Below are 21,052 nucleotides of genomic sequence, written 5' to 3' on the forward strand. Positions count from 1 at the left end.
CAAAATATATTCATCTTAAATTTAAATGTGATTATTTTGAGCATGCTTTCCCAGCGGGTATTCCCGCACTCGACTCAAATGTTTCTTTGTGTTCAGTGATGAAAAGTTAAACAACGACAACGTTCCTAGACATTTGGCGCACTGTCTACTCTAGACCTGAGCTGGACTGTAAGAAAAGATTGTGGAAGCTCACTGGAAAGACTCCATACAATATTGAAGAATTACAAGAAATAAATAGAATGAGGAATTCTTGACAAATAAAGGAGGAATTGATTAAAAAAGAAAACACTCTTTATTACTTTACAAAAGTTTACTTGTTTAATATTGTAGTCCTATTAATTGATTTTTTAACAACTCAAAACAAACATATAAAGGGCCAAATGACATGATTATTTGACATTTCATCTAGCGCTATTAATCCATATTGACACATCTTACTTTCAACATTGTTACTAAATAGAAATCTATGTCCAGCCCCAACCCTCTACAAACACATGCCCTTTGACAGTAGTTACAGACCATGCTTACTTATTTCATTAAAGCGCATAATGACAGAGACACCTGGTGGCAAACTATAACAACTTCAGTTTAAAACATTTGATTCGATTCAGTTGTACACATACAACATGAAATGAGAAGTGAAAAGTAATTTATATATATATATATATCAAAGTAATCGAGATTTATCTCCCCTTTTCTATATAAAACAAAATTAATTAATTATCACTAAGTACTTAACTAATAGTTAATTTTTTTTTATTGATTCATGGGTTGTCATCGACAATCGATAATTGTACAAAGTTTCAACTTGGTCCGAGAAAGGAAAGTTAAGGAAATAACGTGTACAAAATGTGTACCAGACAGACAGAGTGAGTTGATGGAAGCTTTGTAAAAACAATAACAATGATACCGACTTTCACGGTTATTTTTATTTTAAAAGGTAACTTGTTGATCTCATATCATTTAGTAAAGCCTAGGATTTAATGGACCAATCGTAAACAAACACCATTTAGCCACGTGATTCTCTATCTCTTCTATACAAATTACGTAATACACTAAGGCTGTCACGTGATACGTTTTTTTCGTTGTTTTATCAATATTATCACGTGGCTAAATATTGTTTGTTTACGATTGGTGAATGAGGTCTATAAGAGAGTTGTGAATTTTTTTTTATAAATGTTTATTTTATTTATTTATTTTTTTCTGTTTTGCTTTAGCTGTTTCATTGATATATATTTATATATTTTGTAGTTCAGAGATGGGATAGAGCTGAATGTCCTGAGATAAACTTAATGTGAAAATGTTTTGTTCATAAAAATAATTGTGCAACAATAAAACATTTAGAAATGTAAACCGAAAGGTACTGAAACAATTTTTTTTAAAAAGTAAATAAATTCTAATAAATTTACAGTACAAGTTTAAGAGTAGTTAGCATAGTTATATTTTTTATAACAATTTGTGCAATGAAAACTATAAAAAAAAAACATCAAACGAAACAAGCCTAGCCCATTGCATTGCATGACGAGCATGAAATGTATGTATAATGTATGACTTCTTGGATAAAAGAAATCATAAAGAGCTTAGAATATAATAAAACTGCAGTATAATTATTCTGATGTTACACTCACCTCTAATAAACATGGTTCTGCACATCATTTACATATATACATTTTTTTTTAAATAGACATCATTTACATATATAGGCTTATATATATTTTATATAACATCATTGATTAATATAGGCTCATATAGTTGAAGAAACATCATTTACAAATACAAAGGTTTATATAGTTCAACAAACATCATTTTTATATAGAAGCTTACACAGTTCAACTTAAAAACAAGCAATAGAAAAAAAGAATGCGTTTTAAAATCAAAGCTTATCTAAGGGAAGGAACCGCAATGTACTGCCATTTATCTGAAAAAAATACTGGGTTTATCTCCCTTTCTGTTATATTAATCAGAATGAATTAATTAGAACTAAATGATTAACTAACTGGTTAATTTTTCAATTGATATTGTGTATTGTTATCGACTGTGAATAATTATGCAAAATTTCAACTTGATCCAAGAATGGGAAGTGGGAGAAAAAACGTAATAGGGTGACTAAATCTATATTTATATCCACATTTCTCATTCGTTAAGTAGCATTTATTGTCCTTATTTCGAAATCAAACAAAATAATTAATTACCAACAGTTAATTAACTAATTGTTAATTATTTTGATCTTTATTCAGTCTTCATTGCAAATCACCTAAAAAGCTGAGATATTTGATCGAACAAATCTTCTTAGTATCTTTATAATTCTCAGACATTCTCAGACATGGCTTGCCCATGTCCGCCGTATCCCGAAAGCCATCTTTTATGAACAACTCGAAACGGACTCAAGAAAAACTGGTATTCCCCACCTCCATTATGTGGATGTGATCGAAAGGGACCTTAAAGCAGTGGACATCGATGTTGACTACTGGGACCTAACCCTAGATGGACCTTAAAGCAGTGGACATCGATGTTGACTACTGGGACCTAACCCTAGATGGACCTTAAAGCAGTGGACATCGATGTTGACTACTGGGACCTAACCCTAGATGGACCTTAAAGCAGTGGACATCGATGTTGACTACTGGGACCTAACCCTAGATGGACCTTAAAGCAGTGGACATCGATGTTGACTACTGGGACCTAACCCTAGATGGACCTTAAAGCAGTGGACATCGATGTTGACTACTGGGACCTAACCCTAGATGGACCTTAAAGCAGTGGACATCGATGTTGACTACTGGGACCTAACCCTAGATGGACCTTAAAGCAGTGGACATCGATGTTGACTACTGGGACCTAACCATAGATGGACCTTAAAGCAGTGGACATCGATGGTGACTACTGGGACCTAATCCTAGATGGACCTTAAAGCAGTGGACATCGATGTTGACTAGTGGGACCTAACCCTAGATGGACCTTAAAGCATAGGACATCGATGTTGACTACTGGGACCTAACCCTAGATGGACCTTAAAGCATAGGACATCGATGTTGACTACTGGGACCTAACCCTAGATCGCACTATGTGGAGAGACATGGGAACAAGGAAAGCGTTGGACAGTGAAAATGCATTGGCGCCAGCTCTTGAAGAAAGGCATGTCAAACGAAATATGGCTGGCTCCTCTACTCCTAAAGCGAATCCATCTTGACCTGTGATACATGTAGACGGGAAAGTCTCTCGCGAATAGGGCGCGACAGTCACATGGAAAAGTTGATTTTTTTTTTTTTAAATTGTTTTACGAGATGAACTATAGTCCGTTTTGAACCTAATGTAAGCAAACAAAAACCAACAAGATGCTAGAAAATATACGAATTAGGCAGATTTTAAAATGTGGTAGATGCCATCACGAATAAAATCATCTCAAATAATGTTATTGGCAAACAAAATGTTCTTTGTTATCTGTTTCAGTTGCGTTGTAATGACAAAACAATTTTAAAGTTTAGCAACCGATAATTTAGCGCCAAAACTGAGATATCAAAATTGTTCTCCCGTTGAGGCTGGTGGGAAAAAAGTTTTTAGCTTGATCTGGGATTATTTGTATTGAGTTTTTAGATGAGAAAAGAAGGGGAAAAAAAGTGTTTGTGCGGGGGGGGGGGTCAGATGACATGAAAAATTGTAAGAAAAAAGCAACGAAATTAGATTATTTTCATGAGTACTATAGGTACAGGTGAAATGTGTTGCAAATACAATGAATTGCCCCTTTAATAGAAAAACGGTCAGATTCTGCTCCGTCCTCAAGACGAAACCTAAGCCAGTGACTCATCTGGGCGCATCCATTATCTCCCGAGACAGAAGGAGCCATATAGTAAGGTGAGGAGTTAGGCAACCTATTAGATAGTATACATTTGAACCCTCCAAACATTTATAGAACAAATATTCCAACGATAATGACTGCTCATAGCAATATTTATTCAGATGATAGAATGGCAGAATATACAAAACATATTAACAAAATACTAAAGAGGCAGAAGGAACATGTTTTTCAAAGTTTCTCCTTGGAATATAAGAAAAAACAAACAATAACAACAAATGGAATTAAGCGCTTATCTCGTGCGCAAACTTTAATTGTCTTAATACTTGTGCAATTTTCTAACTGGCAAAGAAAGTTCCGGTTTTAGCTTTGTGGTCATGGACTGGGGTCTACGTGGATCTGTATTTCTTTTACCTTTGTTTCTAAGATCTCCAAATATCTCTTCACTCATTGCTGAACTCGAAGACGTATCCTTGCTAATAATGTCTTCCGTAGACTGAGCGGCTACAATGTGCGGGGAAACGATTCCCTTCACCGTATGTCGGTAAGGTGAGAATCTGGTAAAAGGAATGATCGGTGCTTCTGCGGTCTCGTCCTCTGGGGAAGTCATTTCGACGCTGCTCGCTTCTTTACGAAGTTTTCGATTCTTCTCAGCTTCTTCCAGAAGCCTGCCGAGATCCTCTGCAGATTTCAGAAACAAAGCTTTGTCCCCCAGGGCGATGCGACTGGGCCGGCGGTTGTATCGCATGGAAGCTCTCTTCACTGCGTCGTCCAAATCGTCCCAGGGATTGTCGTAGTCGCTCTCGTCACTTCCGGTGTTTTTCTCCGTCTCCTGTGCGGATGAGTGCTCAGGTATGACTTTGGTCTGCGCAGCTTCTTTCTTCTCTGACGACGCCTTGCTGTCAAGAGTATAATCAACAATGACATAATCGTCATCATCGTCATCATCGACAATCAGGATGGGAATTTTGCTGCTGGATTTACCCTCGCTTTTAGATCGGAAGGTCTTATCGACAACAGCTGGCAGACTTTCAGCGCTCTGTTCCTTCTCGTTCTCCACCTTCTGCTTCCCTTGCAATTTCGACTCTTTTGTTTGAGGTAGAGATTTTCTAGGCAGAGCTACCGGCTTAAAGGGTTTTGCTTCACTCGTCGGTGTTTCTGCCTTGACCTTGTCGTTAGGGTTTAACGTCGGCTTCTTTTCAAAGTTATTAAACACCATAGCTTTTCTTCTTTTCTCAAGGACTTCGTTTTGTTCACCATCTCGTCTGAGAGTTCTTCTGCTGCTTTCTTCTTTATTTATTTGTGACACTGTGTCGTCTGATGAAGTCGAAACTTTGCCAGAAGTCTCACAGCGGTCTCCTGATGATGATGTTGTTGGCTGAGCAGAATTAGACTTTTCAATTGGAAGTGGAATTAGCGAGACTCTAGGATCTAGTGGATTTTCAAATGAAGAATTTCTGATTGATTTGACGGGGAGACGTTTTAATCTCGGTGGCGAAGCGCCCAGTAAAACTTTAGATCTACGTAATTTAGCAGCAGCTTTGGCACTTTCGTTAGCGTCTTCATCCTTTTCAGTTGCCTCTTTGTGCTCAAGATCACCCTTATCGCTGACCCCTAAATCAACTACATCATCACCAGCACTAGCCCCGGCGTCAACGTGCTCAGCACTACCTTTCTGACTATCTGTTTGTTCATGGTCCACTTCAGCCACGCAGCTCATCTGGGGCAGACTCTCTAACTCCTTCCTTCCAGCCCCTTGCTCTTCCGCTTCCTGTCTGATGTTAAGTTTTTGTATGTTTGAGATTTTTGGACAGTCGTGGACCAACAGTTCTGACCTCTGACCTCCTTTTTCTTTCGGTTTTGTCGTGGCCAGCGAATTTCTCCTGGAAATTTGCAGTTGGCATCTGTTCGTCAGGTAGTCTGGTTCAGACAGACGTTTTCGAGATTCCAAATACTTGCAGTTGTTTGTCTTAGCTGCAAAAGAGTTCTCTAACATTTTTTCTTTTATGTTCTCATCTTTACTGCCAGCTGCATTGGTCAGCAATAGATTGTGACCATTGGTGTGGACCTTCATTTTTTCCAATTGGGAATCTGCCGAGAGGGATTGATCTTTGTTGTAGATAACTGGGACACATTCAGCGGAGAACGTGCCGTCGGTGGCGTCGCCTCCAAAGAGAAAGTTTATTTTAAGATTGAGACTGAAGCATTTTGGGGCTGCGTCACTACGGCTAGGCTTATGTTCGTCATATGATAATTGGGAAAATGACCTTCTCATAACCACGCCTTTGCTATCGCCTGCATCAGTGGATGCATGTTCAACATTGTTTTCTAAAGTGGCTACTCCACTGACAGAGACGACGTGTGCACACGCGCCATTCTGTGTTTCCGGGGAAGTAACACATACATTAGTAGTATCTGCTACTTTAACAGGGTTGTCTACCTTGTTACTACTGTCAACTCCTAGACTCTTCGAGTCATCAACATTTTCATTGTTTCTGTATGATATAACGTGATCGCTATTTGCTTTGGTCATGTGAGCATCAACTAAATGTTGACCGCACTTATGGACAGGATTGTCAACTTTATCTACATTGATGGGAGACTTCTGGCTCAAGAGATTAGAGGCACTGCTACTCTGCCCTGTGGCACTTAGCTTTCTGTTTGTTGTCTTCGGACTTTCGTGCTCCTCAGTTCTCGGTAAGCTCGTTCTAGGAAGTTTGCTTCCGTTAGCGATGTGTCCGATTTCGTGACTAAAGCTGCATCGCGAAGAGCTGGAAAAGGCATAAGTGTTCGGCTTGGCTACTTCTTTGTGGATTTTCAGTCCAGAATCTTCAATAATTTCACTGGATTTCACCACCTTCTTTTTGACTCCAGGCAACGCAACCTCGACTTGCACGTCTGGAGCAATGGTCTCCTCGTTCACCTTTGAAGCAACACAGTTGGTGGTTGACAATGGAAGGTTCTCATTCACAGCTTTTTCGGCAGTTGAACTTTCTTTCTCCGAGACGGTAGACAGGTGGCTTTTTTCAGCTCGGACGTTGCTTTGTGAATTAAACCTGACCTCTTTTTCTTTTTCTCGGAGCATCCTAGTGGCTTGCTGCACCTGACGGCGTTCGCTGCTCCATTTCTTGGATGTTGGAGGTGTGAGTGCGGGCTCCTCCGCGTTGTTGAGCTTCACAGACAGACTCCGGCGAGAGTGCTCGGTGGCGACGGCTAACTGTCGCCCATGTTTGATGGACGGGACGTACTCAAAAGTACTGCTGTTCTCTTCGTTCATCCAACTGCTCTGAGTCCCGGACGTTCTGCCGTCGTAGGACAGCTCGCTGAACACGGACTCTGGGTCCGCCAGTGGAGGTTTGGTGAGGAGATCCGCTATTGTAATAGTGTCTTCATCACGGCTGTAGTACCTGTACGAGCCAGATGAGTTGCTGCCCCTGGAGATACAAGTATTTCTTAAATTAACTCTCTAAGCATTCTTACGATATTCTTAAAAAAATATAGAAAGTACTCGTATAAATGTACATGATAAACCAACAAGGTGACCTGCTAACTAATGTAAAAAAAAAATAAAACGCTATGGCAATATTAAAAGGTCTTCGGGACTCACAAAGACCTTCCTTAAGGGAACAGTACCAGGAAAAAGAAGAGGCAGACAGAGAAAGCGAAGGGAAGACAACATAAAAGAATGGACGGGCCTGCCTTTGAAAGAGGTTCTATCCAAGACAAAAGACATGAATGGAGAAAGACGGTTGAAAAATCTAGCCTGGTGCCCCAACGATCCAGCAGACTAAGGGATAGGTAAAGGTGGTAATAAACCAACACAATTATGAAATAAAAAACTAGGCTCCCTCCAATGTTTTTGACCATGTAGACATTCATCCTCCAGTCATGCAGGCTACCTCTGATGATTCTTCACTATTTCTTCAATTGAATTAACCTTTAGCACTGTAGAGTCTATGAGCGCAGAAAATAAGATAAAAATCTAACCCGCCCCTAATGATCAAATGTGACAGAGGGCATTGCATAATATATTTTATAAATACTTAAAATGTCCATATTTCTTTTGACGACGTGAAAGCATGCGTGTTTTGGATTGTGTTCATTAATGAATCTTTCAATCATATAACCGATTAAGTATTACAACACACAGAGCAAGTCTTGGTGACCCAAGAGTAATAAAAAGACTCCAAAATGGAACTCAATTCAATAATTATTTGTTACTCGGATCACAATAAAATTATTGCCTGAAAAATGCTTTCTTTTTCTCTGTGTGTCTTCTCTTTATGCGTGATGTCTACCATGTTAGTGCGATGTTTAGAGCGAAACAAAATCGCTCCAAGCCTTAACACAAACAAACCAAAGAAAAGCTGAGATACTTACCCTGGATAACACAAACATGACAAAGAAATGCTGAGACACTTACCCTGAACAACACAAACATGACAAAGAAAAGCTGAGATACTTACCCTGAACAACACAAACATGACAAAGAAAAGCTGAGATACTTACCCTGAACAACACAAACATGACAAAGAAAAGCTGAGATACTTACCCTGAACAACACAAACATGACAAAGAAATGCTGAGATACTTACCCTGAACAACACAAACATGACAAAGAAAAGCTGAGATACTTACCCTGAACAACACAAACATGACAGAGTCACCAGAAGTAACGTGACGAACGCAAAGAGAGCGGCCACAAATATCAACTCAGGATCTGCCAAACAAACAAACAATTAAAACAACTTTAGAACCATTCTCGTAAAAGCTTTACATTTAGCAATACTAATTAAATACTAAAAAAAAACATATAAAGAAGATTCTCTCAGGTTGGCAAGCCGCCAATCTAAATAGCAATTTAGCTTAAAAAATTATGATGGATCTTTTCCTACAATCATTATCGATAAAAATTTTTCCAGAAGTTTTTAAAATGTCTATTTTCAAGAGAGATTTTTTAAAAAAAAGGTATATCCAAAAAGTCAGAATGAATCAAGATGTAGAACCATGAAAGACATGGTACAGAACCACCAGTCCGTGTTGTTGTATCTCCAAATATTTCTCTTCTGACTGTGATATAGTCTTATTGACAATACATTTCTTCATCTTCTAGTTTACCACATTTTAGGGAAGGTGTAGTGCGTCGTAGGGGCACCAATGTTAACTCTGTTACAGATTCACAAAATGTAGGTCACAGACGGGACCACAGGCTGAGATGACGTAAGCTCCGGTTGAGAATCTCTGTTTTTTTGAGAGCTAAATTTAGCCCCGCAACTTCAGTACGTCTGTTTCATTTCGTTGTCAATCTTTTATCTTCCTTGAAAAAAAGAGTTCAGCTTTAGGAAAGCATTGCTGTCACCATCTTTCCAAACCTATGTAGATTTATAGATTTACATCCTGCAAAGAGGGTTGCAACTTTTAAACGTAGAATATGAAGTGAAGATGATTGTGGGAAACAAAAGTGTTTAAAACTGTTTCCAGATCAGCAAATAAAATTGACCAACTAAAAACATTTTTGCAAGTTTATTGTAGCAGAAAAAATAATATTTTTTTAAGACATTGGAGATGACATTCTCGGCTGACTAATTTCAATCTAATCATTTTGCTTATCGTGAGTTTTCTTTATTAGTTTCTCGGCTTCAGAACAACAAAAAAAAAAGTTCACTGTGGTTGCCATGACATTTTTATGTTCGTCTAGAATACTCTGGCATGCTATCTAGACTTACAGGAATGTAACATCAGAATTGTCTGTTACTGTAAGTAGGTTAGTTTTAGTGAACCACTAGCACACGATTTAACGCTTGGCTTGCATATATTTAACTATATTAACATGTCCAATAATACATTAATACTGTGTATATTATTTAAAGTGGTACAGTTTTGTGTAGATGCAAACACAGACATATTTAATGCAATATTTGATTAAAAAGTAATGAATTGGTGAAACAGACGCACACACTCACAGGGTGTGTCTATTTTGATTACATTGGGGCTAAAGATATAAAAAAATGTGTGCATGATTAATTTACATATAAAATATCCTCTCTGAGGTTGTAAATAGATCCTTTGAAATATGAATATTATTTCTTTCGTTTCTACGTATTTACATTAACTTCCTTGTTCATAGTTTTTTATTGTTACTGTACACGTATTGAGGTGAAATAAGCGAGAACTAAAGTCTTTAGGAAGGACAAAGAAAAGTCCAGTTACCATGATGTTACAGCTAGCCTGGTTAGAACAGTGTTTAGCTTTTCGGGTTCGACTTCTCAGGAAGTTGGAATTTTTAAAAATGAAAATTAGATGTTACCAATTTTATCTCTACTGGTAGAGAAACAGGAAAATTTGTAAGTTGTATGTTTCTTGTATGTTTGTTGTATGTTTGTATTGAGACACAAGGGCAACGCTCATGGAAGGTCCTTTTTACTAAATTTCCTCACGAAGGAAGATCAGACTCAGTGGCTAATTGATACACAAGAGTTTTTGACTCGTTACTTTGCTGCCTAGTGTAAAAGTGCCAATCAAAGTGCTACACTTTGACTCTAGAGAGTTTAGGCTATGTGTACATTGTGAAGTAGAGGTGCACACCTGGTCAGATTTGGTTTGAATAGATTTTTGTTTGATAAACAAAGAACAACAAGGGTTTGATTTCAATATCTTTATTTGTTTTTGAGATTTAAACGTGACGGATGGACAGACTTTAAAAAATAAATAAAGACCCTTAGACTATTCTTTAACAATAAGTGATCTCCGACTTAAGCGTCAGTAATTGCATTTCCGTTCATTTTAGGCTTGAGATTATTTATTGTCTTAAAAAAACTAACAAATTAAAACAGAAATTTAAACAATGTTTTCCAGTTACGATACTAACCAAAGTTCTGTGCTGGGTGATCGGACATGTCCGCATAGGGTAAAACCTGTGCTAGATTCATTTCCAGCTGTAGTTTACCCAGCCACTTTCACTGTCACTAGGGTCATTCCAGAGTGAAGCCGAAATTCTATTTTAAAAAAAAGAGAGATACCGGTCACAAAAATAAACACAAGATTACAATGGGAGCATGTGTTTTCACACAAACTCAGATTCAGCTCTTAAGGGCCCACTCTTTTTCATCTGTTCGGTAAGCATTGCAGGTAAATAGGCAGGTTTCAATATTCCCAGCACATATATCAGAAGCTAAGATGTACATAATATCATAATATGTTCCTCAATACAAAAAAAAAATGATTGCAGAGTAAAAGTGTTGCCGACATGTTTGTATTGTGTGGAAGGCACGGCTATTATTATTACTACTATTGCCTTCAATGAACTGGTTTGTTATTAAGATATGGATCACTGTGAGACTGGCCTAGTGGATGTGATTGAATGATGGTTGACATACAGACAAGGGAGTTGCTGAATACATCATCAATGGTTTTTGGAAGAAGTCTTTCCATTTGGTTAAGTTTCTTAGCATCACGCTATTCTATGGTAATAAAACACTGGCTATTCAAATCTTGTTTTTAAATGTGTCTATTTGCGTAGGCATGTGACATAAGAACCACAGGTATCAACGAAAACAGATCGGACAGCATGGAGACAGACTGTGCGTGACGGTACGAATCTCGCCTAGAGCAAAAGAAACGGCTGCCTTAGCCTAGAGAACGAAAAAGATAGCTGCCCCATCAGCTAGCCCTAAAACAAATACATATACATGCATGAACTGTGGCAAACTTTACGGGCTCCAGAATTGGCTTAATAAATCACACCAGATGTTGCCCCTTTTCAAGACGAAACCAAAACCAGTGACTCATCTGGGTGCATCCATTGTCTTCCGAGATTTATGATGAGCATGTGAATTTCAATATCTCCTTGTTTTTTTTTTTAACTATTAATAGTAGGCCTAATTAGTTTTAAAATGGTTTATATTTAAAAGTGTTTACATATTAAATTATAAAAACAAAAAGGGTTGCCTTTAGTAGATAAATTTTAAAGCACCGACCTACAAAGTATAAAGGTGGTCAATTCAACTTATGCCCCCGCATCAGAGAAGTACAATTTCTTTCCCTAGTTCGATACCTAATTAATTATCAATAGTTAATTAACTAATTGTTTGTTTTTTTTAAATTGATTCTTGTATTGTCAGGTAAAAGAAATAATTGTGCAAAATCTCAGCTTGATCAGAGATTGGGTGTGGGAGAAATAACGTGTATAAAATGTATTACCAGACAGAGTGAATTGATATAACCTATGTAAAAATTTGATTGTTACTTTAAGCTAAAATTTCACACATAGAAGTATGGCGGGACAGCTAATGACGCGAACATCAAGGGTTTGATTCTCATACTGGTCTTTTTTTTGCTCTTTAATTCTCAACGGCAAATAAACTATGAATATTTAGTTTACTGAATTCATTGAACATTATATAGTTGGTCCATCGTGGTTCGATGATGACCATTTTTCTTATCCAAGGGGCTGAGGGCTTTGCACTGGTGGTTTGTGACTATTCATGTGTAATTGATTGTTTCTTACACATAGCCAAGTCAACATGTGCCCATTTCCAACAAATAAAAAACTTTGTATAGTTTAATTTACAGTCGTCTGCTATGATGGAAACGTCAAGCGCTCTATCTGACCACCCCATAGAGCCATTGAAGGACAATTCGAGAACCATTGTTCTAGCCGTTACTGTCATAAAGAAGTAGAAAAAGGGGAATAAGAATTGTACTTACGAAAGACAAATTTTAATTCATGTCAACTTTTCTTTTAGACTTTCAAGTGTTTGAGCTTTTGGGTTCACTTTTATTTCATGACCCATTCTGAGTTCAGTATTGTAACAAAACTATTTTAGCCACTCATCGTGTACTAGGATACAGGACTCTCATAGTGAAAGTGCTATATAGTACAATAGTTGTTTCATAGGACTATCATCTCTATGACTCACATCGATCATCATTTGTTGAGTACGTCAGACCAACTAAGACTGTTTCAAAGAACAATCCTCCAATAGTTAAGTTTTGTCAGTCTAAAATAAAAATGAATTTCCAGTGACGTCAGCAACGGAACTATTTATTTCCGACGCTCAAGAGTACTCTGAACTAGAGATCTATAAATAGAATAACTTTGATGTTCAAAGCCGCCATCCGAGACTTTTTTGCTATCAACAATGCTTTCAACAATGATACCGTATCAACAATGTTTCAAACGAAAATTAGTTCGGGCCCTGGGTACATTCAAAATTGCAACCAATTAAAAATGTCGAAACTTTTGGTGTGTCCCGCCTAAAATTCTTACATTTGTGTTGCTTCAATCTCTTCACCAGTGTGCCAACATGAAACCACTTAGGTCTGTTTCATTTCTCAATACATTTTAGCGTTACAGCTAGTCGAGTCTTTATACTTTTTAATTAATTAATTATAGCTTTCATATAGCGTTACTTTCATACTTATAGCGTGCTCAGAGCGCTATGGTCCAATCTCATTTGTGGACCGGTAGGGGGGAGGGGGTATCTGGGTGAAGGTTTTCCGTGCTGCAGCTCAGTAAACACAACTCTGCCCGAATCAGGTGTCGAACTTCGCGCCCCCTTCCTAAATAGCCAAGCCAAGCCAAGATCAAGTTTACTTAGCCTCTCGACCACGCTATTACATATTAAAGTCTTATCCTTATAGGGTAAATGATTGTATAAGCACTTACTTTGATTTGAATATACACCACCATTTTTTCACATCAAGATATTTTAGCAAACTTTACCAAGAGTTATCCGGCATTTATAGCATTAAATTAAACTTTGGCCTTTTCCGGTGGAATTTTTCACGTTTATGTTTGAACAGACGTTTGAGAGTACCGTGTAATGACAAAACAATACTGTGTTGAATCTGAAGTCATTGATGACCAGATTTTTGCATCCTTGACCTCTAGCTGGGCGGCTACACATGACAGTTTGCTGGTGTCATTGGCTACTCAAACGTTTTGAACTCTTCAAGTCGACTCGACCAAGTGCTGGCTGCTACAACCATAAGCTACAGACCTACAGTGGTTCTACACAAGTGTCCGGAATCTCATAAATCTGATATATCACTGCCCCCTATCATTAATATGAGAATAAGATGAGAACCGCTAGTGGTGAGACCACATTGAAGTGGACACTAGATGGGCAAGTGCTCACTCGAGACGTCATACGTGCAGTGTTGCTTGTTGTTTGGAAAGCTAAGGAAAGAACAAAGTGTGTCACGTGACCGAGAAGTCGAGATACGGACAGTGTTTGATTTAGAGGAGACTCTTCTTTAACTCTTCTTTAACTTTAACTCTTCTTTAACTTTAACTCTTCTTTAACTTTAACTCTTCTTTAACTTTAACTCTTCTTTAACTCTTCTTTAACTTTAACTCTTCTTTAACTTTAACTCTTCTTTAACTTGTCGTCCTTACCAGGTTTAAGCTCATAACTTAAAGACTTTTCAGTTTTTATTACATTACGAAGATCTTTTTTTTTTTTACCATAAAGACGTTTTATTTCATGTGCATTAACCTTTGAACCAAATAAACTGCTCAAATAAGTCTAGCCAATCCAATAAGGAATGAAAACAAATCAACACACAATATAGTCTTGAATTGCTTTAATGCTTAGAAGTGTTCTTAATGCTTCATTATAAGATCTAGAAGTAATTAACAGCCTGCGTTAGTGGTAGATTATGACATCATCTCTGGGCTATCTGACCATGATATCGGTCAAGTAAATAGTTTAATACAAGCAGTAATTATATAACTAAAAAGGAAAAATCGTCCCCCGAAATAAATGTAGCCTAACACAATTATACCAAGTTGCATTAAACTTTCAACAATCATTTCTGTCAGAAAAAAAAAAAAACACCTGATATTGACCTCTGGAATTGCATTAAAAGAAATCTAAATACATTATATAAAATGAAATACCTAATAAGCACTCATTAATTAAAATAATTGAATGCTTTTCTAGTCACAAATTAAAGATACTTTGCCAACAGAAATAAAAATCCATTTAAAATTTAAAGAAACTAAGGCAGAAGGAGTCCATAACAATTATCTCAAAAATTAAACACTTAACTCAAAGAGTTAGTAGACAGCTGCAGAGTGAATACATAAACATAGTGATATCTAAGAATAACAATAAAAAAATGTATGTTCATACAATAACTCTAAAATAATTGATACAACAAGAGTAACACCATTAAATGTGAACATAACCTAACACATAAAGATAACGAAATTAAAGCTAACATTCTCAACAAAAAATTTGCATCCGCATTCTCAGCCCTGGAAGACAAAGACATAATGTTTAATTTAAACCAAGTCAAAAACAAAAGGCGTCAGTCAGATATACAAGAACAAAGGGCGTCAGTCAGATATACAAGAACAAAGGGCGTCAGTCAGATATACAAGAACAAAGGGCCTCAGTCAGATATACAAGAACAAAGGGTGCTAAAACTATTATCTAGCATAAAACCAAATAAATCACCTTGACCTGAGCTACATTGCTCTAACAACTAAGCCACAGCTAGTACCAGTGTTCAAAATATTTTTCAGGCTTCACTTAATCAGGGTACCGAGGGACTGGAAAGAAGCTAACGTCACTCTCCTATTTTAAAAAAGGAGAAAAATCTGATGCGGAAAACTACAGACCAGTATCACTCTCCCCAGCATCACATGTCAATGCTATAACAAATAATATAATTATGCACCACTTAGATAAACATATTGTCCTCATTCCATAATAACATGGCTTTAGGAAATATAAGTTATATGAAACTCAACTAATAGGCCTAATTGATGATTTTTCAAAGGGATTAGATAATGATAAACAAATAGATGCCATTTATAAGATAAGATAATATATTATTAGAGCATATAGGCCTAGTAAGCATTTATTAATTTTTCTTTTTTTTTTATATATTTCCCGTAGGATCTAGGCTCCGAATCCGTTTTGCAAACATCTACGTGGCTAATTTTGATTTAACTGTTACAAGGAATATAAACATGTTTAATGAATTATCTACGGATTTGAAAGTGACACAGTGAGAGGTAGATTTATAAAGTCTTTAAGCTCTCTGATGGTGTCTGGCAGTACATGGAAGCGCGGGGGTTGAAAAAACAAAACAAACAACGAAAGCCTCCTTATCTTATAAATTACAGACGTTACTTTAAAAGAGAAGATAATCAACTATCACGCCTATCCATGTGTCAATCTAGTCATGAATGTTAATCAGTGACTTCAACCCTACAAAGTTGTTGGTTTTCCTGGCTGATTCAGGCAACCCGTTCCATGCTCTATTGGCACTTGTATGAATTTGTCCTAGCATATGGAATACGAAATAATCCTTTATCTTTGTGTCTTTCTTTATTTTTGGAATTCATGTTTAGTTTTTTATGTATTATTTGCTAATTTACTTTTTATTCTTCTGTCCTGAAGTGTCTTTAAATTTAGTGATTTTTCCAATGGTGAATATTCATTCATTTGTTATAAATTTCATGTCCCTATTTTGCGTCTGTTCTAGTTTCTTTATGTTTTCTTGAGTTGAGGGGTCCCAAACTGAGGACACATATTCTAATAATGGCCTAACCAAGGTACACCATGTGGTCGAGAGGCTAAGTACGCTTTAACTTGACTTGGCTTGGCTACCTATGAAGGGGACTCGAGGTTCGACACCCGAATAGAGCAGAGTTTACTGAACGCCTAAACCTTCTCCTAGATACCACCTTCCCCCCCCCCTTCCCCAACTGGTCCACAAATGAGATTGGACTTAGACTTTAGCGCTCTGAGCATGCTATAAGCATGAAAGTAGCGCTATATAAAAGCTATAATTGTTATAGTTAAATACCATTTTAGTTTAATGTTATTGTTTGATTTGATTAACAAATCTTTTAATAAAACCTAATGCTTTGTTTAATTTTTAAATATTTTCTTCAGACTTGGGATTCCATGATAATGTTGCATTTATTATAACACCTAGATATTTTGAGTTTTTAAAATGTGTCACAGGTTTACCAAGAATAAGACAACAAGATTTTATGAAGACTTAGACGAAATGAATATAAATATAGGCTACATCGGTACATATTTATTAACTTCTGTGCTAACTTGAGATAGAGAGCAAGAAAGAGAGAGGGAGAGAGAGAGAGAGAGAGAGAGAGAAACGTAAGACGTGTATGAGTGATTGAGTGTTTAATGGAGATCTCGAGAAATGTAGGACTGCTCCATGAATCTAAAAAAAATTTAACGAGATGAAATTGTAAAGACAAACACCTTTTGATTATAACATTGTAGAAAAAAATCTAAATGATCTTAGTAAAAGGTGTCTATAAGCAAAGCAATTTCACCAAATACAAACTATTTATAAAATTAAACCAGCATAAAAACAATTAGTTCAAGTTTGTGTCTCTCTAATTAGGAAGTGAGATGTTTAAGTGATATAGAAATCACGAGGGTATCACAGCGAGTTCACAGCATAGACTCTAGTGACTCATTGCTCAAATAAATCTAAACATTTAAACGTAGACCAATCACAGTTTAAGGACACTGAAATCTGATTAAACTCTAGCTAGACCCTGTTGTTAACAAGTAGGCTTACATTGATCATCGTCTGATAGAGAGCATCAGTCTTAGAGCATTATAGATCCAGATTTCTTTCTCTCTCTCTCTCTCTCTCTCTCAACATAACACTCAAAAGTTAGCTCGTAACTTGTAAGCAGTTAACTCGCTTATAAAAGCCGACATAGCCCCAAACCAAACCCAGTAACATACAGCACACACGATTGGTTCACTTCCATCCGATACTAAGCAGCTATCAAGTGATGTGTGTGAGTGTGTTATATTAACAAGTGGTTGCTAGTGACGCTACCGCTCTAGGTAAATCATCTGTTGGCTCAGAGTTTTAGTGTTATGCATGTGTAATGTCCAGCGCTAAGGTAGGGGTGAAGTAAGGTGCTTAGTTTAATGCATAACGTAAGGTTTGGAGCTTTTCTTTTTAAAGCTTGGCCTGAGTTCCACCAAGGATTGTAGATATTGCAGACATCTTGGCTTCGTGGGTACTTTCATCCTTTGTGTTTCTGAATGTTTTCGTCTATCTATCTATCTATCTATCTATCTATCTATCTATCTATCTATCTATCTATCTATCTATCTATCTGTCTGTCTGTCTGTCTGTCTATCTATCTATCTATCTATCTATCTATCCATCTATCTGTCTATCTTTCTATCTGTCTATCTATCTATCTATCTATCTATCTATCTATCTATCTATCTGTCTATCTATCTATCTGTCTATCTATCTATCTGTCTATCTATCTATCTATCTATCTATATATATATATAGCACCCACAGGTCGACCAATTATATCTTGTTATCTGAATGCTGTTACACACAAAGTTATACCAACGTTTTTTTCCACTTGAAGGTTTTCTGTTAATTTGTTAATTGATTGTGGGAATGTTACTTAACATTAAATCTAATTATATCATACGAGGTTATGAGAAAAAAAAACTTTTTTCTATTTGTATTGATTAAAAGAAAATACATTCTGCTCAAAGTACTGAGATGGAGTGTTGATATTCCGAGGTTGGGTTGTAGCTCCTGACAGCTAGTCCAACTAAACTAAACAGTTGTAGGCCTATTCATTTCTTAATGTCGAACATGAATAAAACATTTTAAAACCCCAAAATGAACCTAACTTTTATTGACAGTATAGTACACAGCGCGTGAAGTAGCCTAATATCTTGAGCGATGTAAACACATTACATCATACTGTAAAAACTACACGTCTTTCTGTCACCCGTCTCCATCTTGTCCTCTCAACTTCAACTTTCACTCCCCTATTTATAACCTCAGCTGTGATTACATCAGAATCTATTCAGCCAATGCAAAAAACAAAAAACAAAACAAACTACTAATAGATTAAATTAGTTTCTTAGCATTTCATTTTTTCCCGCACGCCCTCTCGCTACTATAAAAAAAAAAAAGAATTGTACTTTTTAAAATAGATTTCTACAACAATCTAAAACACATTACTTATAAAGGCATACAAATGACATAATGTATATAGAACCTACCCTGACATGGCCAGGGAAATTGGGTTACGTGGTTTTAACCTGAGAATTAAGTATTTATAACAATCTGTTCGATACTCACCAGCTGTAGTGAACAAAACCAGCCTAGAAATTGTGCACTTTTATATCCGTGAGATTAAACAGTGAAATCAACACAGCGGTGGGTTCAACTTCAGCACTGTGAGTGAACAACATGTAGAGTCTAGGTCTAGATCCAGTACTTGATAGCCTTCATTGTCTTCGTTTCCGTTTAGTCTAAGTTTTTTTTTGTTATTTGGCTCCGCTTCAAACCTCCACCCCCCTCCCTCTCTCTACAGTTTAAAACGTGGATGTGTATTTCCATTAACATTCATTCTCATTAAGAGAACTTCCTGCTTTGGACTCAGTAAATATACAACTAGAAGGGGGTTGGCTGATGTATGGAAGACAATGGAGCAGGTTATTCTGTAATCTCTGTAAAGAGGAGCAAGATCACAGTTTTTACGTTCCAAGAAACCACATCCACTAGATTTCCCTCCAATGTACAATCCTCAATCAGATTTAGATCTAGAATGTCTACTAGAAAACAGTTATTAAAGTAATTGGTGACAGCCTCAGATTCAGAATAGATGGAGAATCAGAAAGTAACTCTAATGAACAAGCACAGCTATTGTGTGTGTGTATGTGTGTGCGCGAAGTGGTTATCTTCATTTTAACGAACCTTGTCGATAGATCAACGATTGAACAATGTGAACAATATTTTAAGTTCTCTGTAACAAGAAAACGTGATAAAGTGTCATACCGCTAGAATAAGGAACATAATGTAATATCTCTGTTCTAGAGAGCATGAAACATCTTTGTAACAAAGAGCGTGAAACACTGTAACATCTTTGAAATAAAGAACGTGAAACAATGTAACATTTGTAACAAAAAGCATGAAACACTGTAACATCTCTGTAACAAAAAGAATGAAAGATGTCATAGAGAAGTTACCACTGAAGTAAGGAGTCCCAGTGTTTCCCTGAACCGAGTCAATTGACTCATTGTATACTTCATTCATTCTTATCTTGATTTCAGACAGCGATACCATCACATCATTTCATTTGCCTCTCAAGTTCAATGTTAACGCAAGAACTCTTCCGTCTGGTGACATTTGGAAAATATTCTGTCTCCAACTTTTAACAGCGTTCGTGTTAAACAGCCATTTTTTTTTAATTCTACTAACACTCACGGCGTTAAATTGTTCTGCCATGAATATATTGTTTGTTTCATATGACACAATAATAACAATTATTTAGTCAAATTTTTAAGGAAGACAGAGCTGCATGTGTGTTTGTGTTTAAAAATATTAGTTTTGGGGGGAAAATAGTTTTATATCCATTGTAACCATTTTTTGTGATTAGGTTTTTTTTCCAACTTCGAACTTTCAATGACTCTTTAAATGTTGGCTTTTTTTATTTAAATGAAATAGTGACGTATATAGTCTGACAAGATCTACAAAATACTTATCATATTACTTGCAGTAAGCACATATGTTTCAACTTATCTAGTAAACGTCAGTGTCAAGAGTGTCACTACGCGCTAAGGGAAAGGGTCTCAAGAGATGTGTAAACAGGAAGGTAACTTACACTTTGGTTTAGCGAGCATTCACGTCTTTAAACAAACGATTGGAGAATGAAAGAGCGTCAATTAGTAATGAAAATTTTTACTTTATTTCCTTATCGAGATGCTTCTATTGAAACACACGCAGAAGGGGGAGGCAAACATATATAATGGTTTATCAGTTAATAAGTTACAAGCTTCATGTTAAATAATTTTGTGAATCTATTATTGGAATTTGGGAGATGAGAATGTGACGCGCGATGATGGCCCTGGTAGTCTATTTATGATCTGAGTGCCATGCAGACGCAACTAGACTTCACATGCTGGGTGGTGGACAGAGACCATAGTTTCACCAGATACTAGCTCTGGCTATCCCTCACCTCGTTTAGCCCGTCGGACGATACGGTTTACAGGGGTGAGGTCGTTGCCGCATGTTGACACCTGCTTGGAGCCATAGATGAGATCTGGGCTCTAAGTGGAGAACAAAAACCCGACTGCCCAGTTGACAGGAGGTACTACTCCTCATACAGATCCCTCATAGACCCCTTCTATCTTTTCGTGTTTTCTACTTAGAAATTTAAAATGTTTTGTTTCGTAAACAGGATTACTTTTTTTAACTTCACCTAGA

The 21,052-nt window shown here is 36.8% G+C and overlaps 1 protein-coding gene across 5 annotated transcripts; it reads right to left on the reverse strand.

Annotated features, from left to right (window-relative positions):
* Positions 1-291: 291 nt before the first annotated feature.
* LOC106070102 (uncharacterized) lies at positions 292-19,134 on the reverse strand. 5 transcript variants are annotated; one of them, XM_056021457.1, is made up of 4 exons: positions 18,926-19,134; positions 10,662-10,788; positions 8,432-8,513; positions 292-7,227 (listed from the first exon to the last, which is right to left on the reverse strand). In XM_056021457.1, the coding sequence occupies exons 2-4, from the start codon at positions 10,720-10,722 to the stop codon at positions 4,113-4,115; spliced, it is 3,258 nt and encodes a 1,085-aa protein (XP_055877432.1). In that variant the 5' UTR covers positions 10,723-10,788; positions 18,926-19,134; the 3' UTR covers positions 292-4,112. The 5 variants fall into 5 exon arrangements, with proteins under 5 accessions (XP_055877432.1, XP_055877436.1, XP_055877434.1 ...); XM_056021461.1 differs by lacking the exon at positions 18,926-19,134 and adding an exon at positions 17,369-17,387; XM_056021459.1 differs by lacking the exon at positions 18,926-19,134 and adding an exon at positions 13,461-13,723.
* Between the last annotated feature and the right edge of the window lie 1,918 nt (positions 19,135-21,052).

The sequence above is a fragment of the Biomphalaria glabrata genome, chromosome 2 (assembly GCF_947242115.1).
Source record: "Biomphalaria glabrata chromosome 2, xgBioGlab47.1, whole genome shotgun sequence".
NCBI lineage: Eukaryota > Metazoa > Mollusca > Gastropoda > Planorbidae > Biomphalaria > Biomphalaria glabrata.

Excerpts from the sequence above, each read along its gene's own strand:
- LOC106070102 (XM_056021457.1), bottom strand. The coding sequence starts at position 10,722 with ATGAATCTAGCACAGGTTTTACCCTATGCGGACATGTCCGATCACCCA. Across the intron at positions 8,514-10,661 it reads TCACCCAGCACAGAACTTTG|ATCCTGAGTTGATATTTGTG; the intron begins GTTAGTATCGTA and ends TTTGTTTGGCAG. Across the intron at positions 7,228-8,431 it reads TCATGTTTGTGTTGTTCAGG|GGGCAGCAACTCATCTGGCT; the intron begins GTAAGTATCTCA and ends TTGTATCTCCAG.